Source organism: Sarcophilus harrisii, chromosome 4 (assembly GCF_902635505.1).
Source record: "Sarcophilus harrisii chromosome 4, mSarHar1.11, whole genome shotgun sequence".
Lineage (NCBI taxonomy): Eukaryota > Metazoa > Chordata > Mammalia > Dasyuromorphia > Dasyuridae > Sarcophilus > Sarcophilus harrisii.
This window is the reverse complement of record NC_045429.1, coordinates 150,558,395-150,577,648: the sequence shown is the minus strand read 5'-3', so window position 1 is coordinate 150,577,648 and position 19,254 is coordinate 150,558,395. Positions and strand designations below refer to the sequence as shown.

Here is a 19,254-nt window from a genome sequence, read left to right as displayed (position 1 = left end):
GTGAAGGAAATCAAAAATGCAGGTGTGCATAAATATAGGGATTGGGAATACAATGTAATGGTTTTTAGTCATCTCCCAGAGTTCTTTTTCTGGGTATAGCTAGTTCAGTTCATTACTGCTCCATTAGAAATGATTTGGTTGATCTCGTTGCTGAGGATGGCCTGATCCACTGCTGATCATTTCTTATAGAATAATAATATTCCATATTATAATAAACATCCATATACCATAACTTATTCAGCCATTCTCTAACTGATGGACATCCACTTGGTTTACAGTTTCTTGCCACTGCTAAAAGAGTTGCCACAAACATTTTTGCACATATGGATCCCTTTCCTCCTTTATAATCTCTTTAGGATATAAGCTCAGTAGAAACACTGCTGGATCAAAAGGTATGCACAGTTTGATAGCCCTTTGGGCATAGTTCAAAATTGTTCTTGAGAATGGTTGGATTAGTTCACAACTCCACCAACAATGTATTAGTGTCCCAGTTTTCCCACATCCCCTCCAACATTAACCCTTATCTTTTCCTGTCATCTTAGCCAATCTAAGAGGTGTATAGTAGTATCTTAGGGTTGTTTTTATTTGCATTTCTATGATCAGTAGTGATGTAGAGCACTTTTTCATATGACTAGAAATAGTTTCAATTTCTTCATCTGAAAATTATCTGTTCATATACTTTGATCATTTATCAATTGGAGAATGGCTGGAATTCTTATAAATTTGAGTCAATTCTCTATTTTTTAGGAATGAGGCCTTTATCAGAATCTTTGGATGTAAAATTTTTTCTCAGTTTATTGCTTCCTTTCTACTCTTGTCTTCATTGATTTTGTTTGTATAAAATTTTTTTAACTTAATATAATCAAAATTATCCATTTTGTATTCAATAATGTTCTCCAATATTATTGTTTTTATTTCTCAGCCTATCCATGAGCACTTGATATTTTTCCAATTGATTAGATCTGACTTTATTTATGGGGAAAGTATTTTGTAATTGTGTTCATATAGTTCCTGATTTTGCCTTGGCAAAATATTTTTGTTTTATCTACAGTTATTTTAAATGGAATTTCTCTTTGTATTTTTTGCTGCTGGACTTTGTTGGTAATATATAAAAATGCTAATAATTTATGTGGATTTATTATGTATCCTGCAACTTTGCTAAAGTTGTGAATTGTTTTTTAGTTACTTCTTTAGGATTCTCTAAGTTTACCATGATATCATCTGTAGAGATAGATAATAATTTGGTTTCCTCATTACCTACTCTAATTCCTTTAATCTCTTTTTCTTCTCTTATTGCCAAACCTAACATTTCTAATATGATATTAAATAGTAATGATGATAGTGAGCAATCTTGTTTCACCCCTGAGCTTATTGAGGATGGCTCTATTTTATCACCATTACACATAATGCTGCTGATGGTTTCAAATAGATGCTACTGATCATTTTAAGGGAAACACCATCTATTCTTTCATTCTCTAGTGTTTTTAATAGAAATGGGTTTTGGATTCAAATGCTTTGTCTGCATCTATTGAGATAATTATATGATTTTTGTTCATTTGGTTATTGATATAGTCAATTATGCTAATAATTTTCCTAATATTGAACCAGCCCTTCATTCCTGGTATTAAATCCTACTTGGTCATATTATATTAACCTTGACAATAACTTGCTGTAATGCCTTTGTTAATATTTTATTTAAGATCTGTGCATCAATATTCATTAGGGAAATTGATCTATAATTTTCTTTCTCTGTTTTGACCCTACTTGGTTTAGTTATCGGCATCATATTTGTGTCATAAAAGGAATTGGTAGGACTTCTTCTTTCCTATGTTTCCAAATATTTTGTATAGTATTGGAATGAATTGTTCCTTAAATGTTTGATAGAATTAACATGAGAATTTTTTCTTAGCAAGCTGATTAATACTTTATTCATTCCCCCCCCTAAAATGGGACAATTTAAGTAATTTATTTCTGCTTCTGTTAATCTGGGCAATCTGTAAGTATTTTTGTAATTATTCCTCCATTTCACTTAGATTATCAGATTTATTGATGTATAGTTGGGCAAAAGAACTCCTGATGTATTGCTCTAATTTCCTCTTCATTGAGGGAAAGTCACCCCTTTTCATTTTTGATACAAACAATTTAATTTTCTTTCCTTTTTTCTAATCAAATTAACTAAAATTTTATCTATTTTTTTCATAAAAACCAGCTCTTAGTTTTGTTTATTAATTCAAATTTTCTTGCAATTTTATTAATCTAATCCTTTATTTTCAGAATTTCAAATTTGTTATTTAATTGAGAGGTTTTAATTTGTTCTTTTTTTTTTAGCTTTTTTAGTTGCATGCAAATTCATTGATCTTCTTTTTCTCTATTTTATGCAAGTAAACATTTAGAGATACAAAACTTACCCTAAGAACTGCTTTGGCTGCATCCCACAAATTTTGGTATATTTCTCATTTTTGAGTTTTGGTATATATCTAATTATTGTGATCATCTTGGATGAAATTATTGATGGTATCTATGATTTGTTGTTTTACCCACTCATTCTTTAGGATTAGATTATTTAGTTTCCAATTAAATTTTGGTATATTTTCCCCAGGCCTTTTATCACATATAATTTTTATTGCATCATGATCTGGAAAAAAATGTATTTACTATTTCTGCTTTTCTACATTTGATTTTGTTAATGTATGGTCAGTTTTTGTATAGGTTCTATGTATTGCTGAGTAAAAAAGTACATTCCTTTCTATCTCTATTCAATTTCTCCAAAGGTCTATCATATTTAATTTTTCTAGAATTCTATTTACCTCCTTAACTTCTTTCTTATTTATTTTGTGTTTTGATTTATCTAGTTCTGAGAGAGCAAGTTTGAGATCCCCTACTAGTACAGTTTTGCTGTATAATCCTTCTTATACTTCTCTTAACTTCCTCTCTAGGAATTTGGATGCTATACCACTTGGTGCATATATGCTTAGTATTGATATTACTTGATTACCTATGGTACCCTTTAGTGAGATGTAGTTAATGTTCTTATCTCTTAATTAGATCTGTTTTTGTTTTTGCTTAATCTGAAATAAGGATTGCTACCTCTGCTTTTTTTTTTTTAACTTCAGCTGAAGAATAAATGATTCTGTTCCAGCTTTTTACTTTTACTCTGAATATATCATCCTTCTTTAAATGTGTTTCTTGTAAACAACATATTATAGAATTTTGTCTTTTAATCCATTCTGCTATCAGCTTCTGTTTTATGGGAGAGTTCATTCCATTCACATTCACAGTTAAAATTACTGGGTATTTCCCACCATCTTGTTTTCACCAAGTTATACTTTCTTTCCCTCCTCCCCAGTATTTTGCTTCTGACTACCACCTCCCTCAAACAGCCCTCCCCTTTTACAGACCTTCTTTCTTTTTTATACCTTTCCCCTTCTATTTGTGTTCTCCCTTTTATTAACCTTCTCCTTTCTTTTCCCTTCCTACTTCCCTATAGGGTGAGACAAGTTCCTCTGTGAAGGTAAATATATCTGATATTCTCTCTTTGAGTTAAATCTGGTAAGAGTAAGATTTACACAGTGCTCATCCCCCTCTCTTCTTTCCCTTAAGTATAATAGGTCTTTTTGCCTCTTCATGAGAGTATGTCCCATTTTAACTCCATTTTCCTCTTCTTCCTGCAGAATTCCTTTTCCTCCTTCTTTTTTATATGATTACAATGAAACCAAATTATACCTGCACCCTCCAAGTACACTCTTAACAGAGATACAGATTTCAAGAGTTAAGCATATCATTTTCCCATATAGGAATGTAAGCTTTTTAACTTTTAAAAGAAAGTTTTTTTTTCTCTTTCTTTTTCACCTTTTTATGCTTCTCTTAAGTTCTGTACTTGAAGATCAGATTTTCTGTTCAACTCTGATCTTTTCATCAGAAGTAAAAGTTTCATTGAATGTCCATTTTTTATCCCTGAAAGATAATGCTTAATTTTGTTGGATAGTTGATTATTGGCTATAATGCACGTTCTTTTGTCTTTTGGAATATTAGATACTGGGCTCTTCAATCCATTAAAGTGAAAGCTGCTAGGTCCTGGGTAATCCTGATTGTGGCTCCTTGATACTTGAATTGTTTCTTCCTGACTGCTTGAAATACTTTTTTTTTTTTTTGATCTGATAATTATGAAATTTAGCTACGATGTTCCTTGAGGTTTTCATGTTGGAATCCCTTTCAGGAGGTGAACTCTTTCAATGGCTGTTTTACCCTCTGATTCTGGGACATCAAGGCAGTTTTCCTTGATGATTTCCTAGAAGATGCCATCTAGGCTGTTTTTTTCATCATGATTTTCAGGAAGTCCAATAATTCTTAGATTGTCTCTCCTAGCACTATTTTCCAGGTCAATTGTTTTTCCAATGAGATATTTTACATCTTCTATTTTTCTATTTTTGATTGAAACAAATCAAAATGCCCAATTAAAACTGATCTTTTTTGAAGTTCTTCCAAAAAAAACCTGCTGGAAACTTGATACATTCCAAATATCTGTGTGTTCTGTCACTGCAGAACCAATTCAGAGGATTGATCTTGTGTTACTCTAAAGGGCTACAGGAAGAGCCAGATAAAGGCCTGTCTACTTTCTGCCTTCTTGGCTGCATCCCTGTGATTTGAATTTTAAGTTTGAACTTTTGTTGTTCATGAAATTTGGGCTTCTGAGACACACTACTTTGAAGTCTACTCTCTTAATCTCTCAAAATGACATTTTCTGATTTAAACAGCAGATAAGCAGATAAGCCTTTTTATTGAAGGAATCTCTTGCCCTTGCTCTCCTTTCTTTTCCTCTCTATCCTCCTTTGTTTCTCCCCTTTTCTTTTTCTTTTCCCATTATCTCTCTCTCTCTCGCTCTCTCTCTTTAATTATGTCTTCATTGCTTTTTCTCTACCTCTCCTTTCCTCTTTCTTTTTTTTTTCTATCTATGTATCTATCTTTTTGTGTTTATCTTGTTATTTTTTCCTCTTTTTTCTTTTCTTCCTCTTCTCTCCTTTTTTCTTTTGTTCTCTTCTCCCTTTTTCATCCTTTTTCTTCTCCTTTACCTTCTCCTTTCCACCCTAATCCCAGAGAGGGCTAGTAGTAGAGTAGTAGAGTAGTAGAGCAGTAGAGAGCTTCTAGTAATGAAGCTGCTTTTTTTGGAAGAAAAGAAGCCTGCAACTGGTTTGCATCAATCTTTTAGTTCATTTCCTATTGATTACATTGAAATTCAAATGACATGTCAATAAATGAGGATTCTTGCTGAAATGAGAGATGATGAGTTTAGTTTTTCTATGGAATTCTAATGGTCTCAGAGTTCAGATAGATTTTCAGTGCAATGGAGTACTTCATTGAGGGAGCCTGAATGGTCCAAGAATGACTGTGCTTTTTCTTTCACTGACCCTTCAAGTACAGTATGTCACTTCTGGCCAGAAGTCATTTGAGGGAACAGGTGCTTGATAAAAACTGGATGGGCAGCCCACCTTGGCACAAAGAAGGGTCTTCTTTACAGAGTAGTGTACTCTTTCAAAATCACTTAGTCTGTCCAACACAACTTATTTTTGTCACATCCCCGTGCCCTGATAATAGGGTTCAAATTTATTTTTAGTGAGGACCATCTCATTAAGAGGATAAGCATATAGAAGGGTTAAGGAACTATGTACTATGTGTTTATCAAGGGAATAATTTGATCATCAGGGTTATTTGGATAGCTTTTTCTCCTGACAGTTTAGTGTTATGGTTTAGATGATGGGACTTTATTTTCTTGATAATCATCTTCATTTTACCAACTCTTATCATATCTAAAACAATTTATGTCTTCATTTATCCTGGTAACTCACTGGGCAAAAATAACCAACTCCATGGCAAATTGGACCTATCTAACTGATAGAAAAGTATATGACTCTTATAATTTATAATGGGGGCAAGCATGATGAGGAGCATCTACAATCCTTACTTATGATGAGTCTAAGACTGAGGGATCACTTGAACTCAGAATAAGGTGCTAAGTCCAATACCAATATGGTGAACCCTCAAGAGTAGGGACCCACTAGGTTGCTTAAGGAAGACTAGGACAGAAATATTAGATTGAAAATCCTATGCTGATCAGTGAGATAGGGAGGCCTGGTCTCAAAATACTACTACTGCTACTACTACTACTACTACCACCACCACCATCACCACCACTATCACCACTACTACTACACTGACATCTACTACGCTACCATCACAACGACTACAGTAATACTTCACATTGGAGCCAAAACTATATGTCTTGATTATATTCCAGATAACAGGTAACAGATAACTATGCTATAATTCTATTGAATTCAGGGATCTGTGATTTCTTCAGTGTGTCATTGTGATGAATCAATTCAGCAAAATTAAGATTCTGTTGTGTTCCAAGTACTGTATTAAGTGTTAGAACATGGGAATAACATTACTTTCTAGCCAATCTGGTGATGAAACTCACACTTTGCTAATCTAGTCTACATCTGTCATATTCAAAGCCATTTTAGCTTGCTATAGGACCTGTTAAAACTTATATCCTGTTGTCATAGCACTTAAGAACTGTTGTACTCTCTGATTCATAATGGTAATTTTAATGGAGGGCTAAATAAATTTCATATTTATATTATTAGTAATATCTATTTTGCAGAAATAATAATAAAAGCAAATTTCCAGAAATAGGGCACTGACCTATGATACATAGAAATAGTTTTGCAAACTGGATGAATTTGAATCAGTCTAGTGAGTGAACCTATGAATGAAAATTACAAATAATCATGGATCAGAGATGGAAAAGTACTTGGAAATAACATAGCATAATCTCCTTATTTTATAGATGAAGAAAGGAATAGTGATTTATCCAGGGTCAAGTATGACACAGAACCTGGACATGCATTCATATCTTTTGACTCCGATTCCAGTATCTTATTACTTTACTATCCTGGTTCTGTATGTCACGAGGTGAGTGTGAGTTTAATAAATGAGTTATCCAGGAATTTAAGAAAAAATGACTGTGGTGAAATATCTTTTGGAATCTCCATGATTACATGGGATACAGGTTCACACAGGCACACATCATCAATTCAGTATTTCAGTAATCTTATTAGTTCTGCAAACAATTAGAATAACAAAAAAATGTTCTTCAAAGTAGTCATTGATCCCCTATCAATAATATAACCCTCCATTCTTCCTCTCAGCCTTTAACCCTATTTGCCTTCCTAAATACCAATGCTATCTTCTCTTATGTTCTCTTTGCCAATAAATTCCTTATTCCTATTCCTAAGGCCTGTTCCAACCTTGTCTACCTCTCTTGTAAACTCTTTCTACAGAACTCCAGTATATCCTAGGCAATCTCTACGATCATCTGCAAGAAGCACTCCTTTCTACATTAGTAGAAACCTGGCTTTTCCCTAACATATCACTTCCCTCACAGACATTTCCAATGAAAGGCTCTTCTAATTCATTAGCTCATGGCATAAAGAGGAAAGACAGACATATTTCTTAATCCTCATTGCATTTTCCAGACTATGATATCAACATCATCACTTAACTGTCTATGTTGTATCACATCAAATCACACCTACTAACTTTGCCTTCCAATATGATTTCACTACTTGGATTATCATCTTCCTCCCATCCTGTGCACTTTTATTACTCTCCTTGTACTTATCATCCATTCTGATTGTCCTTCTAATTTCTCCACTTTGAGAATATCAGTAGTCTTTACTTTCTTTACTTGAGGAACACTTAACACTAGCCTTTGAATCTACCGTCACTCAGAACTGTCTTTTCTCCAAAATCCAAAATACTGACATTAATCCCTTCTGACTAAAGATCCTTTGCTCTCCATTTTTTCTATTCCTTTAAGTCTCTTTGATTTATGTTTCCTTGTTGTGTCCTTCAGTTCCTCAAATTTCCCCCAATCTTCCTATTATCCATTTATTGTTTCATCCAGTTCATATTCCATAATCATCCTTTTCCTCATTGTTTTTACTTCAGTCAAAAGGTATGCACGGTTTAGTAACTTTTGGATATTGCTTTCTAAAATCCATTTCAAATCCATCTTGAATTGTTGGATTCATCTATTGTAGAGGTCTGAAACTCTTGAGTCTTTGCTCTGAGGTCAGTTCAAGCACTTAGGGCTAATTACTGATTGGGCAATACTCTATGGGCATATGCTTGGAAAATGGTCCTTCCCACTATCCTGTGCTGGCTCAATGATTGGTGTGTACAGAGGATTGTAGGCAGGACTAAGGGACTAAGTAAGACGAACCAGAGTCACACTTTGGTGGTGGACAAAGGAGAAGTCAGTCGTGGAGATTCTGCTTCCATCCTGTTCAATCCTGTGTCTAAAGACCAAGAATAAAGACTAAGGACTTTTGCTTATCCTGACTCCGGCTGATTCTGGGGTGTCCTGGATGCTAGTGCGGTGGTCACAATCTACAACTACTATTTTTCTCCTTCCCTTCTCACCATCACAATTTTAGAAGGAATACTTTCTACTTACACTTCTATTTCATCTTCCACTTATATGGATTTGACCTTGCCATTCTGATAGAGATAACTTGAATATTTCCAATAAACTCTTGGTTACCATATGACCTCTTTTAGTTCCTCAGCATCCTTTACTTCTCTTCATAATTTGTCACTGTTGATTCTCAGTTTCTTCTTAAAATTCTTTCATAGTGTCAGCAGATTGTCCTGCTGTTCCATTTTTATTTCTGTGATTTTCCCGAACAAAACTCCTTCCTTTGATATTCTCCTTTTTTGTGTTTTTCCTCCATTATAATATTCAGTGATTCCCTGACTATACCTTTTCCTTTCTGTGAAATGGCTTATTTCCCATCTTTGCTATTTAAAGTTCTACTCATTTTTCAAGGCCAATTTTAATGTCATTGCTTCCCTTATGAAGTCTTCTTTTGTTTCTAACCATGTGTTATTTAACTGACCTTTTAGATCATTTTGCTTTTATCTTATTGTATTTATTACATTGTGTCTAGCATTATACTTGTCTTTCTAATATTATTCACCTTAATATCCATTACTGTACCAAGTATGATGTCTACTACATTATAAGTCCTCATATTAATATCTGTTAAGTGAATGAATGCATACATGTTCCATGAACATGTATGTGTGTGTGTGTATATATATATATATATATATATATATATATATCTTGGCCATGTGACCCTTAGGCAAGCCATCTGTCAATCCTTTACTAGGCAGCTCTTTTTAAGACTTACGTAGCTAAGAAGGATTTCCACCTGTACTGATAAAGTGAGTTGCCTTTCCCAGGATTTTCCTCTATTGCAATCACAGATCTAGTTCCTATGCAGAAATTAACTTTCCAAGATTGTCACTAGGGACACATGCTTAAAATGCTTATTATGTTCATGAACACAGCAAATGTGTTTGTGGTACAGATTTCCTGATAAGACCTCATAAAAAATGACTTTTCTGTAGGAAATATATTTTAAAATAAAGGTTTTATGCAATAAATAAACTTCTAAAAATCCCCACAATAGAAGATGGCTTTTCAGTTGAGAAGTTGTTATTAGCAGCATGAAAATTTAAGAAGTAAGAAGGAGTGAGGGTGTGGGAAATGCTATCTGATTTGTGAAAATTTCCAAATGATAATCTTTTCCCTTGCCCCAAGAGATAGGGAGCTTTATTGTATCCTCCTTCCTACAGTAAAACAAGCATTCCTAAAGAGAGGATCATAGGTTTTAGAAGTAGAAGGGAGCTTAGAAGTCTAGTTCCTTCCTTTTGCAGATTATAAAAACAAAAACAAAAACTGAAACCCAGAGAAGTTGTCACTTGCTTATTAAAGCCCCATAGGTAGTACATTAGAAGAGCTGAAATTTGAACCCATGTTTTTGTACTGTAAATTCAGTGATCTTTCCACTATGGTTCCTATGGTATCTTCTCTAATTAAAATGTAAGAATAACAAATGATACAATTTTTAATGAAACTTGTTTGAAATTAAAAAAAAAAAAAACAGTCTTTGCTAAATACTTCCCCTACAGCCTATTTTTCCCCTGTGTTGGCTTCTCCAAACATAACTCTCTGTCCTCAAACACTCAATTCTGCTCTCTAGGAGATGATCTCACCTCCTACTTTATTGAAAACATTTGAGGCCATCTGTTGTGACCTCCCTCGTTTTCCTTCCTCTATATCTGAAAATCACTCAGTCTTTTCTCTCACTCTTTGCCTTTATTTTGGTTCCAGTCTCGGAGGAAGGTTATCCTTATTCTTGCCAAGGCCAGCTCTTCCATGTGTGGCCTCAATCTATCCCCTCTCCTCCTGTTTTTAATTTTTTTAATTTTTGTGACCTTGTTCCATTGATCAATCTCTTTTTTATTTTCAGCATCTTACCACTAGCTGCTTTCTTTTCTATAGGTGCAAACATTTTCAGGTCTTCTCTAGTTTATTTAATTTTAATTTTAATTTTTTTCAATTATGTGTAAGCAAAATTTTTTAATATTCGTTTTTAAAATTTTGAACTTTAAATTTTCTCCTTCCTCTTCTTCCTTTTAAGGAGGCAAATAATTTGATATAGATTATATGTATGTAGACATGTAAACCATTTCCATTTTAGCCAGTTGCAAAAGATAAATTAAAATTAAAAATTAAATTAATTACAAAATTAAAAACAATAAAAAGTTTTTTAAAAAGTATGCTTCAATATGCATTCATATGCTATCAGTCCGTTCTTTGAAGAAAGATAGCATTTTTATAAATCCTTCAGAATTGTTTTGTATTATTGTATTGCTAAGAATAGCTAAATCAGTCACAGTTGATCACCATACAGGATTTCTGTTACAATGTTTTCCTGGTTCTTCTCACTTAAATTTGCATCAGTTTATGTAAATCTTCCTAGGTTTTACTGATAGCATCTTGCTCAACATTTCTTAGAGCATATTAGTATTCCATCACAATAATACACCACCACTTGTTCAGCCATTTACCAATTGATGGACTTCTCAATGTTCAGTTCTTTGCCACTCCAAAAAAAGAGCTGTTATAAAATTTTTTGTACTTACAGACCTTTTTTCTTTTCCTTTGAATTCTTTGGAATATAGGATCTTCTCTAGTTTAATAACAAAAATTCCTTCCTTTTGACTGTGCTATTCCTTTGAGCTGTTGTCCTATTATTTCTTGCCTGCTATCCTATATTTCACCCCTGTGCTAGCAAATCCTAAAGTTGGTACAGTAGATAGAGCACTGGGCTTCGAGTCAGGAATACCTAAGTTCAAATCCAGGCTCAAACAATGACTAGTTGTATGACCCTGGGCAAAAGCATCTCGAACAAAGATCTTTGAACATCTCGAAGATCCCATCTAGATAGCCTCTATGACAGTGACTAACACTTTGGTGAGTAGAGTAGGTAGGTGGTTCAGTGGCTAGAGTGCTGGGCCTAGGAGTCATGGAGACTTGAATTAGAATTTAGTCTCACACACTTACTGTGTAATCCTGGACAAGTTACTTTTGCCTCAGTTTCCTCAATTATAAAGTGAGGATGACAATAATATGTATTTCCCAGGGTTATTGTGAGGTTGAAATGAGATAATATTTATACGATACCTAGTGTAGTGCCTAGCACATTGTGGGTATTGTATAAATACTTAGTATTTTCTCTTTCTTCCCCTTCATTACCCTATACTATGTGACTTTTGACCCCACCTGTCAGAGAATGCTCAAATAGCGTATAGTAAATGCCAAGTTCATTGTGTATACTTAATAAATTCTTCTTCCTTTCTCTACTCTATCCCCAGTGCTTTAGGCCAAGGCTTCTTAAACTTTTCCCACTCACATTTTTCATTAAGAAATTTTTATGTGACCCTGGATATCTACATATATAAAATTGACATAAAAACCCAACATTTGCTAATAATAAAACATAATTTTGCGCCTCCATATTCAATTAGGTGACCTCATATGGGTTTGCAATCCATAGTTTAAGCAGCTTTGCTCTATGCAACTAACACTTTAGGTTGCAGAGAATGTTCTCTAACCTTTACTCTGATCTGACTTGTGCTAGTAAAGTGAACTGCTTCTCTTGGAAATACCAGGTCCAGTCCCCATTTCTAGCCTTATCTTTTCTGGGTGTTAGACTGAGGATACAAAGTCAAAAACCAAAAAAATATGACAATAATATGAAGATAGAGAAGCACTAAACTATCAGGCATACAGAAATCATTTTCCACAGTAGGTGCTACATAATAAATAATATTTATGTGTGTTGTAGCATATAGATTGTAAGCATACTGAGAAACTTTGGAATCTTTGTATCTCCAGAATTTAAAATATAGATTTATATCTTGTAAGACTTTCAGTTGGATTGAATTACACATTGGAGAAATGAAATGAACAGATCTTAAACTTAAACTAAATGTGTAGTATTGCATTAATTTGCTTAGAAAACTCCCAATTCCTCCTTCATGTAGTAGAAAGATGTTTAACCTAAACTCTAACATCATATAATCTTAAATTATTAGGACTAATATTAATGATGTTATATTATCATTACATTCATAGTCTTCACCTGAAACCTGATATAGCTCTTGAGTGAAAAAGGGACTTTATATCATAAAGTGGAGGTGAAGATAATCTCTGTTCCTATGTGAGTTAAAGGATTAATATTATGGGTATTGAATTTTGACAAAACTTTTCTTTGTAAAGTTAGTTACCATTAATTCCCAATCATTCAGAGTATTCAAAGAAAGTAATTGCATGGATAATGTAAAGAATATTTCTGTTCATATTTAGAATACATTTTTCTTACCAAATGATTTTCCTGCTTAGTTTCATCAAAATAATATTAATGTGTTTACATATCTTGAGCAAATGCCAATTGGCAATAGGATAAAGCTGAGTTAAAAATCCAGTTGACTATAAAAAGGCCTATTGAATAAGTTGTGTTTGCCACTCAGATATTAAAATCTTGACTCAAGTAAGCTACAAAGTAATTAATATAAAATGTAAGTGATTGGGGTTTTATTAAAAATGGATCATATTATAAATGGGGCAGCTAGATGGTATAGAGGATAGAACACTGTCCCTGGAGTCAGGAGAACCTGAGTTCAAATGCAACCTCAGACACTTAATACTTCCTAGCAGTGTGACTTTGGGAAAGTCACTTAACCCCAATTACCTCACCAAAAAAACTAAAATGATAGGAAAAAATGGATTTTGTAATGTACATACATTGCACATTAATAATCAGTAAATTCTCATCTTGTTAAGGGGAAGATATTAAATGACTTGCCTAAACTTGTGTTAAGTCATAATCAATATAATTGAGAGATTCATTTGGATTTGTCTCTTGATCCTGTGCCAAAACTCCTAGAACACGCTTTGTAAAAAGTCATGAAATGAAGTATTGTTGCTCTCATGAGGAATGATAAGGGGATAAAAATGTTAGATCATTGGCCCATCTGATTTATATTTGTAAAAAGATGCAAACAAAAACATGCTGATGGAGCTGTGAATTAATCGACTCATTCTGGAAGTAGTTTGGCAATAGACAGCTAGGTGGCACAATACTTTGCTATTTTTAATTTCTTAAAATATCCCCATTTCTCATTCATTTACCTTATCTTTTGTACCTTCAAATCATTTTTGCTTTTTTATTTTGTCAAGTTAAATGCAATTAAGGGATGAAGCTTTGGGCTTGGAGTCAGGAAGACCCTGAGTTCAAATAGCTCTGTAACTTTGGGCAAATCACTTCATCATGAGTTTTTGATAGTAAAGTACTCAAACCCTGGTACATAGTGGGCTCTATATAGATGTTAGTTATTATTATTATTATTAGCTACCATATTAAATGTAATGCTTAATCCAATGATACCACTACTAGGCATATATTTCAAAAATATCAAAGAAAGAGAAATGGGGCTCGCTCTCTCTCTCTCTCTCTCTCTCTCTCTCTCTCTCGTCTTAGCAAAGAACTGCAAATTGAGGAAATGTTCATCAATTGGAGAATGGATAAACAAGTTGTGGTATATGAATGTGAGAGAATAGGATTGTGCAGTAAGAAATGACAAGCAGGGTGATTTCAGAAAAAAAACTGAAAAGGCTTACATGAACTGATGCAGAATGAAGCAGAACCAGGAGAACAATTTACATAATATGAGCAACATTGTACAATAATCAACTGTGAATGACTTAGTTCTTTTCAGCAACACAGTGATCTAAGACAATTCCAAATGACTTATGCTGGAAAATGCTATTTACATCCAGAGAAAGAACTGATAAGAGTTTGAATGCAGATTTAAATATACTATTTTTTCATGTTTTTTTTCCTCCTTTTGGCCTGTTTCTTCTTTTATTACATGACTAATATGGAAATATGTTTCATGTGATTGCACACACACGAGCTATATTAAATTGCTTATCATGTTAGGGTAGAGGGGAAGGAAGGAAAGGAGGAATAAAATTTGGAATTTGAATTTTTAAATTAATATTAAAATTATCTCTACATGTAATTGGAAAAAATAAAAGGCTACTTTAAAATATTCATAGAAGAACTTTTAATGCAGCAATAACTAAAATTCAGGAGGAGTTTCCCATCAGTTGGGGAATTACTGAACAAATTAGTAGTATGTGAATATATGACATATAAAGGTTTAAGCATATAACGGAATATTATTATGCTGAGATAAATGGTGAGAATTATGAGTTTAGAGAAAACTGAAAAGTAAATAAAACCATGAGAATAATTTTTGCAGTGACTATAATGTTATAAATAAAAATATCTTTAGAGGAATTAGTCATGCCATTCCTCCATTCAAAAGTCTATATGGCTTTCTATTGCCTATCAAGTTGTCTTTAAGGTTCATGCCTGTTATTGAAATCCTTTCATTCTCTAGTATGTTGTGGTATATGAATGTAAGGGAATATAATTGTACTGTAAGAAATGACAAGCATGGTGATTTTTTTTTTCAGTATTATCTCATTCTACATTCCACATATACACTAAGCTCCAGGCAAATTAAATCACACTCTGTTCAGTATATTCCCCCTCTCCTTTATCTGCTTAGATCCTTTCTTTTAAAAATTCACTTTTATTTTCTGTTCTAAATTATCTCCCTCTCATCTCCTGCTCTTCTCCCCATTGATAAAGGAAGAAAAACAAAACTTGCTACAAATATACATACTTAAGCAAAACAAATTCCTGCATTAGTCAACTTATATCTTTTAAATCCTGGATAGACACCTCCTTCTTTCTGAAACCTTCCCTGATACCACCAGTATACAATGATCTTTTCCCTGTGTCTCACATATTATTTCTCTTCATCTTTCTAAAATATCTTGTTTCTTTATATTGTATGATTCTATGTTATTTTGCATTCTAATTATCTCTGTATCTGACATTTCTCACTAGAAAGAAAGCTCCATGAAGTCAGAATCCTATTTTTGTTTCTCTGAGTGCCCAGTGCAGTGTTGTGCATAGGTCTCTTAATAAATGTTTGTTGAAATTGATTAAACTGTGTGCAATTTATACTCATTTATTTATTTATTTTTGTCCCTTTCCTAGTTTGTTGTGACTGTGTTTTGGAGCATCTACATCTATGATAGAGAGATGGTTTATCCGAAGTTACTTGATAATTTTATTCCTGCTTGGCTGAACCATGGAATGGTAAGTAAAATAAAACAGATTATATATTTAAATATGTTAATAAGTGTATTTTCTCATGCTTGAATTTCTGTTGCTTCTTTATGGATTATTGTTATCTGTATATGAAAGAATAGATAATCATTAAGGAAGAAAAATATTAAGAAATTTTAAAATCTTCCATCTTAATGATCAACTTAAATTAGATTAGACTATTAAGTAAATCGATCCATTATGTATACTATCTTAGGGCTGCTGTTATTTCTTATATAATGAAATCATATTTAATAAATGCTAATTAATTGGTTCAGCCTCTGTGAGATAAATTTTTTTTTTACATCAAAATAGCTCCTCCTACCTTATAGATTGAATACTAGTATATGTAGAACGAAGATGAGGCCTCATCTTCATTCTGTCCCTTTCTTTATTTCCCAACTCTCCTTTACCCTCACCCAGAAATATTACTAGGATCCTTTTGAAATGTTGGATAATTTCTTAGAAGTAGTAGCAACTTTGAAAACATCTTATTAATTATTGCAGGAATATGTTTTTGCCATTCTTTGTTACTGGAACTTTCCTTTCCAATCCCTGTTTGTTAAGTGCTCTTTTCTGATCAGAGAAGTTTATAGCCACTGAGGTTTTCACTTTTTTTTCCTAGTCTCATCTCTTTTGATTCATTAGATATCATAATCGTTAGATAACCAAACTTTTAGTTTGATGATTTTTATTGCATTATCAATTTCTGAGTGAGGGAAATTGTGTGCAGAGGGACTTAATATTATCCTATTACTTTAGTTTCTGAGCTTGAAAATTTTCTGTTTTTGTTGTTGTATCAGATTTATTTGGAAGCCTGCAGTTTGGTCATAGCCATTTTTAGAAAATGTCATAGGTTGCTTCTGTTGAAAAGGGCAGTGCATCACAGAAATTATAGGGGAAAGGAAGAGCTCTAAATGATACAACCAAAATAAAATTCCCTTTCCCCACTTTGGTGTATTTTAAGAAGAGTAGTACATAATTTCAATTGTATATATGATTGTGCTAGACTGACTTAACCAAACCTTTCTAAAATACAATGTAATGATTAGCATGTTTTTTTTCCTTTTTTTTATTTTAATAGTATTTTATTTTTCCAAATACATGTAAAGACAGTCCTCAATATCCACCACTGCAAAAGAGTGGCATGTTTCTATGCTTTTCTGAGCATCTAAGAAGTGGCATGGTATAGGGGAAAAGAGCTTTGAATGAGGAGTCAGGAGATGGGGTTCAGGCTGTATCATTAACTAGCTATGTGGCTTTTAGTAGTCTGTTTAATTTCTCCAGACCTCATTCCCCTTACCCATAAAATGAAAGTGTTGAACTAAGTGACATCATTTGTTTTGTCCTTTTGTAAAATCCTATGAATTTTGACAAATCATAGTTTTGTTTGACTATGTCATTCTGGAACTGCCATATGTAATGACTGAAGTAACATCATTGGGTCAATCAATAATGAAACTGTTCCTATTTTACAAGTATGATTTGGATACTGTTGTTTCCCAAAAGCTACCAACACCTATGATTGTAATCATATGCATGTTTGTTCTCGTTCACTTTTAATGGGAAAAACAGAACTTTTACAATTACAAATATAGAGGACAGAAGAAATATGTTAAGGATATTCTGATAGAGAATTTCTACAATAAAGGTGTAGACTTTTGGAAAACATTATTTGGGATGGATCATTTGAGAAACAGATGCTCTTTCTTAGAAAAAAATTCAGGTCAAACTCAAACCTCAGACACAGAGTTGCAATGAGTATTAGATTTTGCACAAGACCGCAATAACCACAAGTCAAAGAAAAATTTGTCCATATTCTCATTGACTAAAGAACTATGGCTCATAAATTAATCATTTCAACTCTGTCCAGAGTGCAATCATCATCCATAGCATTATTTTCAAATTTGAAGTAGTGATGTATAACTCTTTACAATGAACAAAGTGCATTGCCTAGTGAAGTGAAGACATTCTGCTGCTTTACTGTTTAAAACTAGTAGCTACTTTCTTGAGGAAATAGGAATGGAGGGGGAGGGGGGTTAGCAGAGAATAATGGAATTACATCATAGGGTAGAGCATTGCAACTATTTCACCACTTGGCTCTTTTTCTGTATCTCTAAACTATATGTAATACCATAAATTTGAAGAGTTGATCACAACCTCTGTTAGTTGCAATCGTACATTTTTCTGAGGCTGAATATTTCCAGCAGTCATCTCATTAACCAAATTCCCAGCCTTCAGATCTTAAGTCTGTGTCTGCTTTCAGAACTGAACTTCAGACAACTTTGATAACTAGGTTGAAAAACACAACTCTTACTTTGCTTGGGTTTTTGAATAGACTTCCTCTGTTGCTCTTGTTCCATAGCTCACAAGTGAACCTTTGGATGACATTCACCTCTGTTGATTCACACCAGAGTGTCATGTCACTAATGCTGTGTAAGTCTTTTGCTCCTTACAATGTTTTAGTCTATTGTAGAGGGCCTAATTTTTATACTTAACAGTAAAAAGGGAACTGACTTACCTCTCTTTTAAAGTACAATATCAACATATACTCTCCAGTGCTTGGAGGATACCTTTGTCAGATAAGAGAATTCATATCCCTCCATTAATTATCTCCTCAGATGCAGAACCAGACACTGTTTGTGTGGTCTCAACATTGTTTGTTACCAATCTGGAATCTTGGACTATAAAATGTAAATTCAATTCATAAAATGCCATTATGACATTCTCTTAGAAGGCATCAAGAAAGCAGCCTTGATTTTACAATGCTAAAACTTTTTAGAATTGCAGCACAGTTTAAAGAATCAAAGAACTAGGTTCCAAACCTGATTTCTTCTTGTTGCCTTGGGAAAAAAAAACAAAACAAAAAAAACCAACAAAAGAACATTTTTCTTCTTTGGGCCTTGATTTCCTCAGCTATTAGAAAAGATTGAAATAAAGTTTATGGTCTTATTAAGAATGTGGGAACAGCAAAAACAAAATAAAAGAGAGTTTAGATTAAGAACAAGGTTGCTAAAAACTGGATCTCATTTGTTTGTGAGAAGAGAGATATGGCTGGGGAGTCAGAAGTTAGAGTGGTGATTTCTCAACCCTACTTTTATAATCTTGATGACAACATGAAAACTTTCCCAAAAAAGAATATTGGACTAGGAGTGGGAAACCTGGTTGTAATACTGACCTGGTACTTACCAGTCATAGGAATGGCCAAATCATTTATCTTTTCTGAGATCCAGTTTATTCATCTGTAAATAGGAATAATAATAACGGCTCAAAGTGTTGGGTAAGAAAACACATGAGAACACAGTGAAATATAATACATCTAAAGGTTATAATTTAATTTTTAAAAATCAACATTCTCCACATGCTGCTTTAAAATCAAGCAAACACTTAAGGATTGTCACAAGTTTGAAACAGGAACACCTGCAAATGTGTTGCTTCTTTGCCTCTTAAAGGTAGTGGAAAGTCATCCAGGAATTTGTCCAAGTAACTGGCAAGTGCTCTATATGCAGATAAAATATATCTTATCTCATCCCCCTTGGCTAATTTTACACACACACACACACACGCACACGCACACGCACACGCACAC

The 19,254-nt window shown here is 33.4% G+C and overlaps 1 protein-coding gene across 4 annotated transcripts in view; it reads left to right on the top strand.

The window, feature by feature from the left end:
- The window catches only part of AIG1 (androgen induced 1), a 328,968-nt gene that overhangs the window by 114,572 nt on the left and 195,142 nt on the right, over nucleotides 1-19,254 (top strand). For all 4 annotated transcript variants that reach the window (XR_004233594.1, XM_031964185.1, XM_031964183.1 and 1 more), the window contains one exon: nucleotides 15,555-15,656. Coding sequence is in view for 3 of the 4 variants with exons in the window: in XM_031964185.1 (XP_031820045.1) it covers nucleotides 15,555-15,656 (102 nt within the window). In the remaining variant the exon portion in view is untranslated. The remainder of the gene's footprint in view (nucleotides 1-15,554; nucleotides 15,657-19,254) is intronic.